Source organism: Vigna umbellata, chromosome 2 (assembly GCF_029865625.1).
Source record: "Vigna umbellata cultivar VRB3 chromosome 2, Vumbellata_1.0, whole genome shotgun sequence".
NCBI classification, from domain to species: Eukaryota; Viridiplantae; Streptophyta; class Magnoliopsida; order Fabales; family Fabaceae; genus Vigna; species Vigna umbellata.
In genome coordinates this window covers 48,394,624-48,412,633 of record NC_142166.1, presented here as the reverse complement: position 1 = coordinate 48,412,633, position 18,010 = coordinate 48,394,624, and the positions used below count along the sequence as shown (strand labels likewise).

Here is an 18,010-nt window from a genome sequence, read left to right as displayed (position 1 = left end):
ATATTCAATAAACATATTTATTTGCCTTTTGAGAAAAAATGTTGGTTATGATATAAAGAGATGCGCATGTTTTGCAAAATAATTATATTATATTATTGGTTTAATAGTTATATGTTATCAATGTAATTTTCAAGATATCATTTACATGATAAGTTATTATTTGGTATCAGTATTCATGAATATAATATTTACTATTTTTGCATTCATCATATCTTTGAATATTTGCAGCTATATGAACATGGTATTGACTAGTACTATAAATCTGACAACGATACCCAATTTAAATTAATTATGCGATCTTACACAAGTATGAATATTTCGAACTTATCCTTTATGAGTAGTTTATGCCAGGGATATAGGGTATATTTGAATTTTTAAGTAATAATAAATTAGGAATAAAAAAGTTAAACGTAAACTTATTAATTAGTAGAAGATTTCACATATTTAGCGTATTTTGTAAAATAAATTTTTAAGTTACAATTGTGTGATATTATAATACAAAATTTAAACACATTTCTGATGTATATTGTAATCCAAATTCCAATGTGGTCTCTATCATGTTCGTGTTATAAGCAGAAGAAATAAAGTTAAATAGTATTCACTCTATTGATGCACATTTCAAATACCGTCTCTATCATGTTTTCTACCAACAAATATAAAGTTAAATAATGGAGCACCAAAGCTATTTATTGATGGAAAACAGCAAAGAAATTTGGTATTTACGTACTATATATTATGCCAGAAATGTTTTTACAACATAATTTCCCATTTATCAGATTTGCTTCATTAATCGAAGTAATTTCAAAAAAATTAGAATCTCGTACTTTTTTTCCACGTATAAACTTTTGCTTAAGATTTTCAAAACAAAAATTATATATATAACTACTCACTTTAATAATATACTAATATATTAATAAAAATATATATTGATGATTAACGGAACGGATCTCAAAAAATTATTTTAGAAATACCAAGGAAGCTGTGCCACTCATAGTGTTGAAGTGAATATTTTTTCTTCTCAAATACTACTGCTCTCTTCAAAATGATTAGAAAAGGGTTGGTTTTAATGTAAATTAATAAGAAAATTATTGTATAAGAAGGATCAATATTTAATTAATTATCTCCTCTCAAATATTTACATTTAAATTAAAACATAATATATATATATATATATATAATATATTATATATATATATATATATATATATATATATATATATATATAAACATATATTGTTATTCATATATATTCAAACTCAAATCAGATTGCATCCCTTATCATACAATGTTTGCATCATGCGTTTCAAATTCGAAATCTCATCTGTACACAATCAATCACATAATGAATCCCTCACATATCAAGTTTATCATTCAAAAATCAATATTCTAACATAAAAATAAATACTAAAAAATTCTATTTTCCTATTTATCACATTATAACAATATTTAAATATAATAGGTTCACAAAATATAAAAAAATTATACTCTTATACTATATGTCGTTTCGTTTGAACTGTTTATAACACTTAAACTAAATTATTCTATCCTTACAAATTTCACCAAAAACAGAAAACATTATCCTATATTTATGTTTTCCTCTTTTAAGCTAAATGAACCTTCCTTTTATGGTATTGACTTCTTCACCTCTCCCTTCCTCTTAATGAAGATAACTTTATCTTATATTCTCTTTTTATCGACCAAATAGATAATGTAAAGAACTATTGAGTTAGAAATGCAAAGAAAATAACATACTATATGTATAAATGGTGCAAATTTATGAGTTACGGTAGCCATTGTTAACAGAATATATCTTAATTTTCATTGGCATTCTACCAAGAATCTTGAATCCAATACCCACTTCAAAAGTTGAATTTCAGACTCCAAGGAATAGAAGCCCCGTGAAACAACATATTCTCTCAATAATAGATCCTTTTCGTCCAAAATATTTGCAGAATCTCATGAAATTATTGAATAAATTAGAAAAAACAATAGATTAGAACAGAGATAACTAGTAATTATTTATTATGTCCTTATAAATTTTGTTTTTATTAATGAAGATATTTTATGAATATATATAAATTCATGTTGATATATTATTTTATCCGAAGTGAAATTTTTGTCTGTATCCTAATAAAATATCTGTTTATATTTTTATAGCGTGTGCGTGAAGGATATTTTTTTTGAGAATATTATTTTTTAATAAATAAAATTATATGAAATTATTTTTAAAGTATAAGCTCAAATAAATTATCTTTAAAAATATAAATGTAAATAATAAAATTACGTTCTAAAATATAAACTTAAATAAATTTTACTTAAAAAATTTCATTTGAACAAGAATTATTGTAAGAAAACTACTCAAATCCATGTCGAATAAAATAAGATAAATCGCATATAATAGTACTTAGTTATGTTCCTTAGCAAATGACAGCATTATACACACGTACACGTGCAATCTATTCACACTACAATTGTCTTGTAAAACTTTATATAACTGATTAACTATATCAATTCAGCTATAAAATTGCAAAAGATTTCATAAAATATAGTATACCCTTACTTTTTTTATATGAATTCAATTAAAAAGCTCTTTAAGTACAACAAATTAATTTCCACAATAATTTAACTAACGAGGAAGTTAATAGTTTTAAACTGTAAGAGAATTCGTAATTAAATGTCAGTACAATTTTTCATATTGACAATTGTATATATAATTTGGAAATTAATTATTGTTATTGTATTTTTTACACTCATATTATCGGTACATAATATTCACCGATTTTGCTAACTTTTTAACTTTATTTAATGATATGAATTGTATGGTATTTAAAATATAATTAAGTTTTTTCATTAGATTATGATTTAAATTCATTTAATAAAATTATTAAAGGTATAAATTTGTAAGACTTACACTTAATATCATAAAATTATGTTCATCGTCCTTGCAATAATATACTATATCGTACTTACACTCTCTTAGGAAAATAATATCTTAGACTAAACTATTTATTAAATATATTTATTATTACACAACTATCTTTCTTAATAAAATGTTATATTTTAATATATAAAATATTAATTTATACGGTTGTAGAAAGAGCAAATGTTAAAAAAATAGTAGTCTCAACAAATCATCACCCATACAACGAAATAATAATTCACTTTTACACAGTAAAGAGATTAATTTTGCTTACTTTTATTTTATGAAAGTTCCAAAACTTAACTGTGAAGTGTGTTTTCGCATTAGCCAATATATAACAGCAACATTCTTTTTGTTTTAAGAATGTGTGAATTATAATTCTTGGTAATTCATTTGTCCAATTTCCAAAGCTCAAAAGTATTTGAAATTATTTTATTATTTAAGAATATTCTATAATTAGTTTGGGTGCAGAAATTTCCAAAATAAAAATCGTGATTTAACAAAACTTTTAATAAAACAAGCAATTATTTTTATAGAGTAATAATGTATTGAGATCCATAAAACGAAAAATACCTATTAACAACTTAAAACAAAAACATTTTAATTAAATTTATTTTATTTTTTAATTTAAAATTAAAATTTATATTATTATATTATTAAATTTGGATTGTAAGATGAGTGTATTTTTTTTAGAGAGACTCAAAATATATATTTTTTTATAAATTGGAAAAAGATTATTTGACAAAAAAATCATTTTTGTGTCATTATGTTGTTAGTCCATGTTGGTGTTTATGATTATTATTATTGATTATAGAATAATTTTGAACCAATCACGACATGTAAATGATGTTAAAATATGGTCAAATATCGTTATCTTATTCTTAATGTGATGACGAGAGATAATGGTAAGTGTTACAGATAAAGTATTGAAAGAGCATAAACATAAAGATAGATGACAATGATCTAAGGATAAAATATATGTTATTGAGCAATCTGGTGACAAAAGACTAGGTCTCACCTGGGTTCGATCATTTTCATGGCGGGTACAAGAATAGGATGCATAGTGGATAAAGGAGTGTGTGTCCAGATTCAGGTGAACTTGCACTTTTAACCCCACACTCTCAACCCATGCACCACCCTTCTAAGTACCTATCTTTTTCGAAAACTATTGTTTTTTCCTTTCCTACCAAAACCAGCCTATTTCATTATATCACCAAAACAATCAACAAGGAAACTGATTGGGTAGAAGGGTATCTAATTCCCACATCTCATCATTCACATTAGGACAAAACCCCATCTTTATAGTACCTCCATTTCCTTAATATAAACCCTCAATCTTTCAGCCACCTCAAACCAACCAACCAGACTAAATTAAACACAAAGATGGACTTGGCATGGTGGTTTCCACTTCCATGTCTCCTTTCTGCTTCAACAATGTTTACCTTGCTGGCTTTAACAGGAGGCTTGTTCGTATATCTGTATGCACCTTATTGGGGTGTAAGGAAGGTTCCAGCTCCACCTTCTTGGCCTCTTGTAGGACACCTTCCCTTGCTGGCTAAATATGGTCCCGATGTCTTCTCAGTCCTTGCCAAACAATACGGTCCCATTTACAGGTTAGTTTATTTACATGTATATTATGATCGGTGCAACATTTATGTGTATTGATGAGGGTCAAAATTTCATATCAGCAAATTTGTTTGTGTTTTTCTCTGGTTGTAATGTCTGAACCGAAACTCCTCTGGGAGGAAGATGGTAAACAGAATGATGATGGCAGATAGATTTTGACCTGAGATGTGTGTGTGCCCCAGAAGTAGATATAAATTTTAAAAAAAGTGATTATTGTATGATCCAATTGTCCTACGTGGTCTGGTTTATTCAGATTGTCGCTTGCTTCCATACACAAAACTGAGAAAGGGCCCAGTGCAAGCGTGGTATGCTTTGGTGGCTTTCTCAACTCCAGCCACCAATAATACCAAATATTAATTCTTTATTATACTTTTTTATTATTATTATCATTTACTTTTCAGAAATCATATATTAATACTCATTTTTTTAATCAACACCTATCCTATTCTGACGCATTAAAGCCTTTTTTTTCTCACTCTTTCTAGATGTTATTTCATATAGTCAGTGTTTTGGATTAAATAAACAGTGTCCAATGGGGAAAATTAAATCTGGTATTCCTTTTCCCACTCCAATTCATCACAAAATGAAATGAATGAATTATTATTCGTTTGAAAGATGCTCTTCCACAATTTCTGTGTGACACCATCGATAGTTTTTACTATTATTTTTAATGGAAAACTTTTATGATGTAGGAAAATTTGTTGACGCTATTATGATAATGAACAATATCTATAGAAATTGAAAGATTTGTTTAGATTTTAACTTTTATATAAAAACTATTCCTAGTACTTAAGAAGCTCTTTTTACGTTTTCCTTATATTTTCAGTTTATGAAAAAATTATCCAGTAATATTTTTTTTTACTAACTTGGCTTTTAAAAGTTAAAAAAAAAATTCGATCGTGGGATGTAAAAATTAACTGAAACTATTCAATGTTCTCAATTGTTCAAGATCGAGTATCTAGTAGTTATGTAATAATTTATTTAATTTTAGGTAACGAGGCAGAAATATGAGAGAGAAAAAAGTATAAAATAAAATAGAAAATAAAGATATAATCAATAGGAAAATGGAGGTAAATCTTGGATGAAAGATAAAATGAAAGCGATTAAAACTTCTTTGGAAATGTGAGTATGTTTGTATTGTTCTTTTTAAGGTAAAAAAAAAGCTATTAATTTGATAGAAAGGAAAAGAGTTTAGGACACTTGTTTTGTGGAATCAATTGAAAAAAGAAAGTATGTCACACATATATAAAACAATTTTAGAGTGATACATGTAATTATAAATCACATGTATTTTAAATTAATTAATTTTTTAATAATTAATAATATTATATTAAAGATCAATTTGCCATATTAAATAGTGTCAAAGGTAACTATTAAACTCTAGTCTATTTCATAACAGATTGGATTTCCACATAATTTTTTATGATTTAATAGGTCATGCCACAATTATTAAAGACCTATTATGTGTTTATTTAGTCATATATCCTAAAAAATTACTACTGCTATTGGGCTAGAAAAAGTTTTAGTCTTATTTTTGTATGATTCTTTTGTAGTGACTACCGTTAAGCAAATATCATTTCGGAATAGAATTATTTACTAAGTCAACCTACCATCTTCTAAAAAAAAATAGTTTTTTTTTCCTAAATTTATGTGTCCTGTTGTTAATATAAAATGTTATTGATATTTTTTTTTCTCTTTTACAACAACGAATAGAGGTCAAATTTTAATGAGTATATCAGTTGATGTTAACGGGAATAAAATTGTTTATAATATTGAGCCGAAAAATGCCTTTTTTATATTAACATTACATTAAAATGAATTTTGCTTGAATTGTTGTCTTGTTTATTTGTATTTTATCTCTTTAAGCACTTTCTCTTTCACATAAATTACTTTCTGCCATGCCAATTTTTTTTATGTTAGTTAAAATTACTCTTCTTTTTTTAATTAAAGTTAACCTTTTTGTATTTCTAAAGTCTATAAAATATCAACAAGAATTCATGACTTACAATCAATTAATACAAACTTATTGTGGGTATAAATTTTAAAATAACTATTACAAAAAATTAGATTACAATAAAATTTGTTCACACCATCGCTGGATTCATTTTTATTAGTTATAGTTATAAAATGAGATGGGTTTTGTGTACGCTTATCGAAGAAATATGGTTTAGAAATATAAAATAATTAAAAATAAAAATTATAATAATTAAATTAAAAAAAATGAAACACACCTTTTCTAAAATTACTCTTAAATAATTTAATTCCTTTTATGAAAAAAAAAACAAAGCAATGTAAATATTCATATTTAAGACATTCAACATTAATAGTAGCGAATATGATCAGGTGATTATAAGTTATTTAGTAATTATCGTCAAATAACATTCACCATCTTCTTTGACACAGTCAAAAGAGCTAAACTATTATCTGGATAATAGGAATGAAAATGACAGTTTTTTTTAAAAGAAATGATTTATTAAGAAAAAGAATTACATGTATTTTTGTATCCAAAATTTTAAGAGAATAAATTTACAAGTTTTCTAATTTATATACTGATCAATATTTTTGTCTTTAGACTTATTTAGATTTAATGATTCAGTAAGAAAAATAAAATGAGAAAGAATTACTATATTGTGTAGTATGGTATATTATTGTGAGTCATATTTTCCAAGTTTTATTTATTTTTGTCATTCTTATTAAATAGCACTTAATTCTAATTAAGTTTGAAAGTGATATTTAAAATTGTGCATTGTATGATTTGTGAGTGGGTTACTGTTGTAAATGGTTTTCCTGTTATTAATTGGTGCAGATTCCATATGGGGAGACAACCACTAATAATTATAGCAAATGCAGAGCTGTGCAAAGAAGCTGGAATTAAGAAATTCAAAGATATTTCAAACAGAAGTATTCCATCACCAATATCTGCTTCTCCTCTTCACCAGAAGGGTCTCTTCTTCAGCAGGTATGCAAATTTTCTTCCACTCACATTTTCAACAATACTAATCTTATTCCTGCACTTTCTGTTTATACATATTACTCTCTTTTTTTTCACTTACTTTCTCTTATTTTGATGAAGAAATGCAAATTAATTTTACATCATTTGATTATCATTTGACAAGTTTTATACAAGTAAAATGGTGTATATATATTTTTTTAAAAAGAGAGTAAATATAATGGAAAATAATATCAAATAGGTGAAAGAAAAAAATATCATTTTTTTTCCAATATGATGAACCCTTAGAATTTCTAGGTTTTTTTTACTCGGAATTTCTGTAAAAATAGCTTATATAACATTAGAAAAGTTTATTTATTAAAAAACCATTAAAAAAAATGCACTTTTGTGGATCTACACAAACTCCAACAATTATGTCCAATGCTTTGTGGGCATGTGATATAAAGAAGTCAAAATATTTTTATAAACTTTTTGTAATATTATTAGTGGAAACACGTGGGTAGGATATGTGTGTCTATTTCTTTTAAGTGAAAAATTATTAAACTATAAAAGAATTTCTATTAAAAATAATTATAACAAATAATTTTTATTATTGCATAGTTCTTTTATAAATATTGATTTAAATTTCAAAAATTAGTTATTAAAAGAATAAAATGATAAAATAACCCTTTTAATTTATAAAATAATTAAATTTAAAAAATAATCATTTAAAGAATAAAAACAGAAATGTCACTATTTTAATTTAAAATAACGGTTATTTAAGGAGTAAAATTTATATATATACACACGAAAAAATAATTTATCTCTATATATAAATATAGAAGTATATATTATTTAACTTTTCTTTTTTTATTATGGTGCTTATTTTATCTTATATTAATTTGCCTTTTCTATTTTATCTGTTAAAAAAAATATAACTTGTCACACAAACTAAAATTATAGCAATGAAAATCTTAATTTTGTAAGAATTGCGGAACTGAATAAATTGATAAAATGACTTAATGAACAAATAATTACTCAACTGATCCCTTAAATCAATAGTTGAACCCTGCATAAGATTTTTTGACTGAATACCAAATCGTCCTACAAAAGTTGAACCATTTCATGAATTGACAATTAAAATTTGAAGGAACAAATGACTGTAAAATGCATTAACAACGGCTGTTAATATGTTTTGGAGATTGCTTACCAAGAGAAATAATTAAGGACAAGAGTGTTTGATTCCATATAAAGAATTTTATTTATTTGACTTTAGTTTTGTTATACGATAATAGCTAGATTAAGGTTGTCATGGTTAATTATTTTTTTGATCAGAAATTTATATGTTGATGTTGTGAAGTGAGATTTAGATTGTGCATGTTACAGACAAGTGAGTGACGTGAAATTTGAATGGTTGTGCGTAAAACTGTAGAAGTCATTTGTTTAGAGTATGGTTCTGTAGTAGTGCACTGAGTTGAATATAATTTTCTTTCTCTTGTGTAATGATTAAGGTGAAATGATCATAGGTTAAAAGCTTAGTGCTTCTGAGAAACTGTTGTAATTATAGTGAAGCATCTAAAATCTAAAGTGTGTTGGAACTTGGTGGGCAGGGACTCACAATGGTCTACCATGCGAAACACTATACTATCGATCTACCAACCATCACACTTATCCGGATTAGTGCCACTGATGCAGTCTTTCATAGAATCTGCCACTGAAAACCTTGACTCTGAAAAAGAAGACATTGTTTTTTCCAACTTGTCCCTCAGACTTGCAACTGATGTGATTGGGCAGGCAGCATTTGGTGTGAACTTTGGTCTTTCTAGACCCAATTCAGTTTGTGATTCTATCAAGAGTGTTGACAGTGACCATGCAACTCCTGCTAATGACAATGAAGTATCCGATTTCATCAACCAGCACATATACTCCACTACACAACTCAAGATGGACTTGTCTGGTTCCTTCTCCATTATATTGGGTCTGCTTTTGCCAATACTTCAAGAGCCGTTTAGGCAGATTCTGAAGAGAATTCCAGGAACCATGGACTGGAAGATTGAGCGTACAAACCAAAAACTAAGTGGCCGTCTTGATGAGATTGTAGAAAAAAAAATGAAAGATAAGACCCCAAGTTCAAAGGATTTCTTGTCACTCATACTTAATGCCAGAGAAACAAAAGCAGTTTCAGAGAATGTCTTCACACCAGACTACATCAACGCAGTTACTTACGAGCATCTGCTTGCTGGTTCGGCAACCACCTCCTTTACCTTGTCTTCTGTTATCTATTTGGTTGCTGGACATCCTCAAGTTGAGAAAAAATTGCTTCATGAGATAGATGCCTTTGGTCCTGTCGATAAGATTCCGACTTCTCAAGATCTTCGTGACAACTTCCCTTATCTCGATCAGGTTTGTTAAACCAGACACAAAATCTCATACAAGTTTGAATTTGATAACTTTTGTTACCATTTTTTAATGCACTCTTCTGCTAATTCAAATTCAACAAATATTTAATATATTATACCTTTGTGTGCTTTACCTAAAATAGGTGATCAAAGAGGCAATGAGATTTTACACTGTATCTCCATTAGTTGCTAGAGAAACATCAAATGAAGTGGAGATTGGAGGCTATCTTCTCCCAAAGGTTCATAAAATATTCATTTTATTTTTCAAATTTTTTCTTTTCCGAAAAGTGTTTGATGAAAAGTTAGTCTTGTTATGCACACAAATAAACTGTTTGTTTTGGTATACATTCTCTTCACAAATCTCAGTCATAAAATTAACTGTTTTATCTGTGCGCTGCTGAATCTGGTTTGGTATAAGCAGGGGACTTGGGTGTGGTTAGCACTTGGAGTTGTGGCAAAAGATCCCAAGGACTTTCCAGAGCCAGAAAAGTTCAAACCAGAGAGGTTTGACCCCAACTGTGAAGAAATGAAACGAAGGCATCCTTATGCTTTTATACCATTTGGAATTGGTCCTCGAGCATGCATTGGCAAACAATTTTCCCTACAAGAGATCAAGCTTTCTCTCATTCATTTATATCGGAAATACTTGTTTCGGCATTCACCAAATATGGAAAACCCCTTGGAACTCCAGTATGGGATAGTCCTCAACTTCAAGCATGGGGTCAAGCTCAGAGCCATAAAAAGAACACAAAGTTACTAAGAAAACCGATAAGATCTTTCATATACTCTACACTGCAGAGTTCAGATGATTTTATTATCTTATAAATGTTAAAGTCTGCTAAAATCCAAATATTAGCAAATGTTACCTTACGTAGAATTTCAGCCTATAGCTTGTGTAATAGAATACCTGAAACATGTTATGAAGTTTATCAAAATTCCGTGTTTTTTAATAAATATCAGCTGGGCACACTTCCTACAAGATTCTGGATGGCATTATCTTTTGTGGGAAATATTCTTTAACAAAAATCAGAGGACAGTGAGTAATATCAATACCCATAAATGAACAATTGTACAGATGGAGACCCCTCATAAGTATTATCAAACATAAGCTACTTCTGCCTAGCTAACTCAATTTAAATTGCATGGAACAACAAGATGTTGAACTTCTTGGAAAAAATAATGATAAAATACACAAAGATGTTGAGCTTCCACCACATTCTCATACCATGTAAACTGGGCCATTTCCCTTTCACCGTAGCCTCACCGAGCTCTTGTCCAAGTGAAGTGGCCTAGAAAGGTTGATTGAAGGGTCAGAAGCTGTAGTGCTTTTGGAATCTCCATTGGAGAAAACCGCTGCCCTCTTGAGAAATTGAAACTCATCCATGGACTGTTGCCTTTGAGCTCTATTATACACATGATTACTACTTGTCTTTAGCTTTGCCTTTGTGGACTGAGTCAGGTTCATGTAATTAGGCCTAGCAACAGCATTACCATTACTGTCATCAGTCCTGTCACAAGTGTTCCCAGACATTGGTGTTGTAGATGTACAAATGGAAGATGATGCAGAACTCTCATCATATCGAAACTCAGAACTTGGACTTGAGGATGAACGAGTAGCTTGGCCAAAATGGGGAGGCCTAGCAGAAACCCTTGTTGTCATGTTGTTCTTCTTGACTTTGACCAAACATGATTTGGAATTAGAGTTCACAAAGGATTCTTCAAACTTCTTTGCATGTGGGGTTTTATCTAACAAGCCTTCAGCCTGAGATTGCTCCATCAATCTACTCTCCCAAGGCTTGGCTGCCATCCAACGCTCCAACCAAGTCCACCCCCAGTTAGCTTTGTTAATCTCATGGCTCTTCAGAGAGGAAACAGAGCCAGTAGTTCGTGAATTATAACTTGAGGTTGATCTGCATTGCTGGAATACATATACACAATTTTAAACAACTTTTTAAGAAAGGACATTAAAAAGCAGCATAGTTTCAACTTTGTTATTGCTTGTTAAGGGAATCAAGTTGAAATACTTGTTATCATGATTTTAAGAAAATATTTATACATATGGCGTCAAAACAACTCAGTAGCTTTTAATTTAGATAAATAGATTATGTAAATTTTACCACAAGCTCACTGCAACAATAGAAACATCCAAAAATACATCATAATTATTTCAAAATCAATTATAACCGGAACAAAAATGTTCATTTTTTTTTTCAAACTCACTCGATGAAACTCGGTTGCACTTACCTTTTGAGCAAGAGAGTAAGCAATTGCTCTTTCCCTTTTGAAAGCTCCTTCTTGCCTCATCTGAATCTTTGCTTTAACATCTTCCACAGTTCCTCTGCTGTCACACCATCCTTCCTGCACATTCCGTTAGACACTACACCACATCAACGAAACAGAAACACGAGCTTGCATGAGTGAGTTATGATACCTCAGCTTGCTTCAAAAGTTCAAGCTTACTGCGCCTTTCATTAAGCATGTTCTGCACAGCTTGCCCCTCTATGGACATTCTCACACGACGAGCTCTTACACGGGCCTGAACCCGAACCAAGGCCTGCATACACCTAAGTGTCACCGCAGCTTGTTTCCTCACCTGTCTCCCCCGAACAAGAGCTTGAATCCTCACCACTCCTTTCAATGCCCTCAAAGCCCTTCTTGCCTACAATCATAACCACGCAACTATCAACAACAAATAATCTCTCCCATTCCATTAATGATCCACATATTCCAATGTCATGGTCAAAACAGTTTATATAAACATAGCAGGTTTTGAAGTTGAGTTAGACAGAAATCTACTAATTAGTCAATGCAGTATCTTATTGAAAAGCGGTAAAGATGATTAGAATGAAGATCCATACCAAGAAGGCACGGAAGGCAGTTTGGATTCTTATGGCGGCCCATTCTTGCTTGACGAGTCTGAAATCCTTAGGTGGTGCTCGAACCACAGCGGCTACTGCGGCCGTGTAAGCATCTGCTGCTACAACAGGTGGAGAATCAGACCCTTCAGAAGCTGCTTTGTGGTGGTTTCCTTTGATAGCCTTCCAAGAACCCACATCCCCAGAAGAACTCCTCCATAGCCTCCACTTCTTGCTCTTACCACCCTCTTTCACCTACACACAAGCCAAACCAGTCATGAAAAAAGAGTAGAGTTTAGATGGACTCATGCACTTTGAAGTGTATGGAAGTAACCGACTAACATGTTCGTCCTTGTCTGGTTTCTTGAGTCCGATTAAAGCCTTCACCCATTTTCCTGATGCACCCATGATGAAGCAGGTGTTGAGTTTAGCTTTGCTTCTTTGAAGGAAGCTGGTAAGCTGGTGTCTGTCAAATGAGCTCAAACAAAAGCCAAAGTTTTGTTTTGTTTTGTTAAACGTAACTGAGTTACAGCGTAGAATGTCGGAGAGAGAGAGAGAGAGAGGGTCGTGAAGGGATGTAACGTTGGGAGATTTGAAATTCAAAACGTGGAACGGACAAAGTGGGGGTTGACAATGTTGGTCCCGCATGATGAAGGAATCGTTTGATGTTGCATTGGAACAGGGCGCCACGTCACGTTGAGGTTCAGGGTTTGAGGTGGGTGGGGCCCACTGACTTTGTTGGGAGACATTTGTTGTGACCTATATATATATATATATATATATATTAATTTTATATTTTTAATTATTATTTTTAATTTTAGTAATGATTTTTAAAAATTTAAATAATTTCTTATAATAAAATATTATTTACACAGCATTATTTATAATATTTTTATTTTAATAAATAAAAATTATTTTATTCATAATTATATATCTTTTATTTTTCAACTTTATCATTTTTAATTATTACTTTTAAAATTTAAATAATTTATAAATATTTAAAAATACACTTACAGGCGCGATTGTTAATAAAGGCATAAAAAGGTACGAAGCCTTTGGTGTGTAGTGTAGTACCTGAAAAGGGTTACGAAGTCAGAAGTAAGTAAAGTGTTACCAAAAGCCTTTTAGCATATTTCTCTTATTACTTTTTCTTTATTTTCTTATTTTGAATTTTTTAAGATAAAATATAAAAATTACACTGAATAAAACTTTCTAAAGACACTAAATAGAACAGTATTTTAAATTGGTAAATAAAAATAATAATTATAAAAAAATAAAAGTTAAACTTGATTAATACTAATGAATTAATCTAGATAAAAATATTAAAGTTTTTAATGAGAATTTAACGATTAAAGTGAATAGATAAATAAATAAAAGGGTGGGACATCCGGCGAAATGCTAGACGAGAGGGATCTTTCTTGCAAACAAACAAAGAGTTAGTGCAAAAGAGATCTGACACTTTGTTATGTCAAGGGCCCTTCATCTCCGTCTTCTTTTCTCATAACTTTTTTCCTGTTAAGTGCAGCAGAAAACAACCTTACAGACGAGATTAATTACCTTACGTTCCTGTCACGTTTATTAAACTCATCACTATGATATTAGAAGTGTACTAAGTTTAATTTCATTCACAAAAAAGGTGAGGTTATATATATATATATATATATATATATATATATATATATATATATATATATATATATATATATTTTAAATTGTTTTCAGTTTTTAGTTTAGGTGAGACTCTTAACACATTTTTTGTAAGATAGTATATATATCTTAATCATAAAATTATATATTAACAGATAGTTCTATAACAATTGGAACAATTGATTCAAGCATAGTCAAAATTTTATTAAGATAAATTTTAACTTATTAAAGAGATAAACTTTTAAATTTCACTTGACTAAAATAAAAATAAGGTTAAGTTTAAATTTATTATAACGAAATTTATTATTTATTAAATTTATTATTTAACCTGATATTAATTCATCACTAAATCATCTATTAGTGTCTTATATATATATATATATATATATATATATATATATATATATATATATATATATATATATATATATATATTATTATATAGTGAAGAAGATAAGTTGAGAAAAAATAAAATTAATTTAAATATATATAAAAGTGCAAACTTTAAATTTAGATATTGTAATTTTTTTACTTATTTATTTTATGTTCCAATTATTTTCTAAGAATCTCATTTAATTTTGAGATAATCATATTGTTTTGCTTATAAATGTAGACACTTCATTGAACATTTCATTAATAAAAAATTTTAAAAAAATTATTAATAATGTTTGAGAAAGAAGAGGATAATCAGAAAAATAAATATCAATAAAATCTGAGTTGAATCTTACATTAGAAAAAATTTCAATAGAAAAACTATAATCTACTTAAATAAGTTGGGGGGTCATAAACACTAACTATCACCTTTGATACTATAAATGACTATTTAGAGATTAAATTTAATATAAGGACAAATAAGACCTATAAAACGTAAATTCAATTTAATAAAACTTTGATATAGGTGTGAACTTAAAACCTAAAGATAAAGAGATTTTTGAGTCATGTAGCAATTTTGTTATTACTTGGATTTTCATATATTAATATCGTTTTAAAGGGAGTTTGGATTTTTATGTTTTGTCTTTGTTGTTTAGTGATGAGGACCATTCGACTGGATTGTGCAGAGAGGAGCGAGAAGTTGGAGAAATAAAGTAGTAGCAGTTGAAAATCAGAGAAAATGTAAAACCAGGCTTCTACTTTTTTTTTATGGCATTAGCAGGGATTTGGAAATCCGATAAGCAGTAATTTCCATCCTCTGTTTTTTGGAGAACAGTGAAGCATCGATTCACAGGAATCCAAAGACAAAACCAGAAACAACTCAAATAAACTATAATAAAATGCTGCCTTCACTCTCTTTCATTGCCTGCTTAAAGTTGAAAGCCAAATTTGAACCTTTGGGGGTGACTTCCAACACTGCATAATTTACTCCACAAATTAATTACTTTTTCTTCTTTTTACAAATTTTGAGGTTCAATTTGGTGGGAATCTTAAAATTTAAACTTCAACTTTTTTATAATTGAATAATATTATCTCTCATTGGTGTTGATCTGTTAGTAGGCTGTATTTTGATGATAAGGTTTTCTGAAGTTAACTTTAAATTAATCTGATTTTATAAAATTGATTTTAAGTGAATATGAATATGTAGTAACGTGATTTTTTTAAATAATAGTAAACTTTTTTTAAAAAAAAGTGGTTTTAACATATCTGAAAACTTCTGATTTTTAAATTGTTTTCGAAGATGTAATTGTAAAACAAATATTTGAATATAAGTTTATGCAACATATATTTTTATTAAGTTAAATGTAACTCAAATCTGAAATTTACGAGTGTTTTTAATGCATTGTGAAATATAACGAGTAATGAAAACACCATTGAACTTGTTTTACATGTAAAATGAAAATTTAAATATATTTATAACTTATAAAAATAGTTTGGTGCCGCAAGTTGGTCTAATAATTTGAAATAATATGTTTTGGTTTTTAATTTGAGTCAATTCATTTTAATATTTGGTTTAAATAAGCTTGTTTCAATTACTATCTTCGTTGACTTATTTTGATTTTTGATCTATTTTAAGTTTTAGCTTGAGTTAGTTTGTATGAACTTCTGGTTTAATGATTTTCTTTACACTCACATGTCAAATGTGTATTCAAGTATATTTACAACTTATAACATAGTTTGGCTTGAGTCAGCCTCGTCTTGCAATTTGGGTTTTGGTTTTTAATTTGGGTAGAACTCATTTTGACATTTGGTCTAGACTACTCGTCTTGACCATCAACCTGCTTTAATTTATTTTGACCTTACCTTTTTTGAGTTTTGGCTTGAATTAATTCATTTTGACTTTCCGTTTAATGATCTTATTTCAACTTTTGGTCTAACCAACTTAGAGACCTTTGCCTTAGTCTCGCTCAAAAACAACTCTTGTCGGGTCAACTCGATTCAACCTTTGATTTAGATTGACTTAACTCAAATTTTAGTTCAAATGAACTCAATTCAACCTTTAAGCCAAAACAAATAAGTTTGACCTTTAACTCAGATTGAAAATATTATTTTTAAAAGTTAATTAAAGTTTTATAATCACATCAAACTCACTTTAATTTTAACCTTAACCCACTTATAGGCCATAAATCAAATTGACATCTCTATCTATAAGTTTTCAACAATAATTTATTAAATAATTAGGTATAAAAGTTATTCCTTCTACTACGTTATAATAGTTATTTAAGATTTTCTTTTCCACAAAATTAAGGAAAAAGAGTTTAACTTTTATTTTTAATATGATTTTACGTTGATTATTTATCATATTTCTTCTCGTATTATTAATTTAATGTATGTTTAGTTGTTGTTGCATTTTTTTTTCTCTTTATGGTCTTAAAACCTTTTTCATATTAGTTAAATGAAGGGTAGAATAGAGGAAAAAAACAGTATTTTAAAATTAAAATATGAAAGTAAATCGAAGAAACTACAAGTAAAAAGAAACAAAGGAAATTAAAATCTTCTTAAAAAGTATTTATAAAGCTTTTCCTTATGGCATAACCAGCATTCTAAAAAAGATAGTATTAAATATTGAAAACTATACACTCTTAACCTGCATTAAGATGATTTCAACTAATTCTCTCCCAATAAAAATTTCTTTATTTTTATTGCCATTAAATTTATCCATACTTTGCACATTATTCGCCATTGGCAGTATTTTTCAAATTAATTATCTCTTCTTCTCCTAAGTTATTTCCCACTTTATTATTGAGATAAAATTTAAATTTATCAGATAATAAATACTTAATAAACTACCTATAAAATTTATTCTAACTCTTGATTCAAACTGATATTTAGGATGATTTGTTTCTAAAAGGGATTTAAAGACATAACAGAATTTAAAAAAAAAATAGTGTTGTGCAGTGGTCAACATTCGTCGGATCCATAGTCAAACAAAAGTTTATAAAAACATTATTATATGATGAAAGAACAACGAAAAGTAAGAGACAGATGGTCAACGAACGAGGTGAGTCGCTTTTCTTGTTTTCCATTTTGAAACTGTTGTTTCCAAACCTTTCATTGAAACAAAACAAATAATAAAAGCAAGCTTACCTATTAAAATATTGCATATTCCAAAACTATCGAAACACGTTCATCTTCATTTTAAAAAAAGTAGTATCGTTGGATAAGGCAAAATAAATTTTAACCCAAAAAAGTACGCGTCTAA

The 18,010-nt window shown here is 28.6% G+C and overlaps 2 protein-coding genes across 2 annotated transcripts; one reads left to right on the top strand and one right to left on the bottom strand.

Annotated features, from left to right (window-relative positions):
- Nucleotides 1-3,912: 3,912 nt before the first annotated feature.
- LOC124826068 (cytochrome P450 711A1-like) lies at nucleotides 3,913-10,695 on the top strand. The gene is made up of 5 exons (XM_047298826.2): nucleotides 3,913-4,533; nucleotides 7,353-7,505; nucleotides 9,086-9,878; nucleotides 10,018-10,113; nucleotides 10,296-10,695. The coding sequence occupies exons 1-5, from the start codon at nucleotides 4,304-4,306 to the stop codon at nucleotides 10,632-10,634; spliced, it is 1,611 nt and encodes a 536-aa protein (XP_047154782.2). The 5' UTR covers nucleotides 3,913-4,303; the 3' UTR covers nucleotides 10,635-10,695.
- A 192-nt stretch (nucleotides 10,696-10,887) lies between these two features.
- On the bottom strand, nucleotides 10,888-13,329 carry LOC148204174 (protein IQ-DOMAIN 6-like). Its single transcript, XM_088107232.1, has 5 exons — nucleotides 13,072-13,329; nucleotides 12,733-12,984; nucleotides 12,306-12,533; nucleotides 12,119-12,232; nucleotides 10,888-11,792 (listed from the first exon to the last, which is right to left on the bottom strand). The coding sequence occupies exons 1-5, from the start codon at nucleotides 13,135-13,137 to the stop codon at nucleotides 11,124-11,126; spliced, it is 1,329 nt and encodes a 442-aa protein (XP_087963358.1). The 5' UTR covers nucleotides 13,138-13,329; the 3' UTR covers nucleotides 10,888-11,123.
- Between the last annotated feature and the right edge of the window lie 4,681 nt (nucleotides 13,330-18,010).

Coding starts and splice junctions, on each gene's coding strand:
- LOC124826068 (XM_047298826.2), top strand. CDS start 4,304: ATGGACTTGGCATGGTGGTTTCCACTTCCATGTCTCCTTTCTGCTTCA. Junction 4,534..7,352: donor CAATACGGTCCCATTTACAG/GTTAGTTTATTT, acceptor TAATTGGTGCAG/ATTCCATATGGGGAGACAAC. Junction 9,879..10,017: donor ACTTCCCTTATCTCGATCAG/GTTTGTTAAACC, acceptor TACCTAAAATAG/GTGATCAAAGAGGCAATGAG.
- LOC148204174 (XM_088107232.1), bottom strand. CDS start 13,137: ATGGGTGCATCAGGAAAATGGGTGAAGGCTTTAATCGGACTCAAGAAA. Junction 12,985..13,071: donor AACCAGACAAGGACGAACAT/GTTAGTCGGTTA, acceptor GCTTGTGTGTAG/GTGAAAGAGGGTGGTAAGAG. Junction 11,793..12,118: donor CTTACTCTCTTGCTCAAAAG/GTAAGTGCAACC, acceptor TATGTATTCCAG/CAATGCAGATCAACCTCAAG.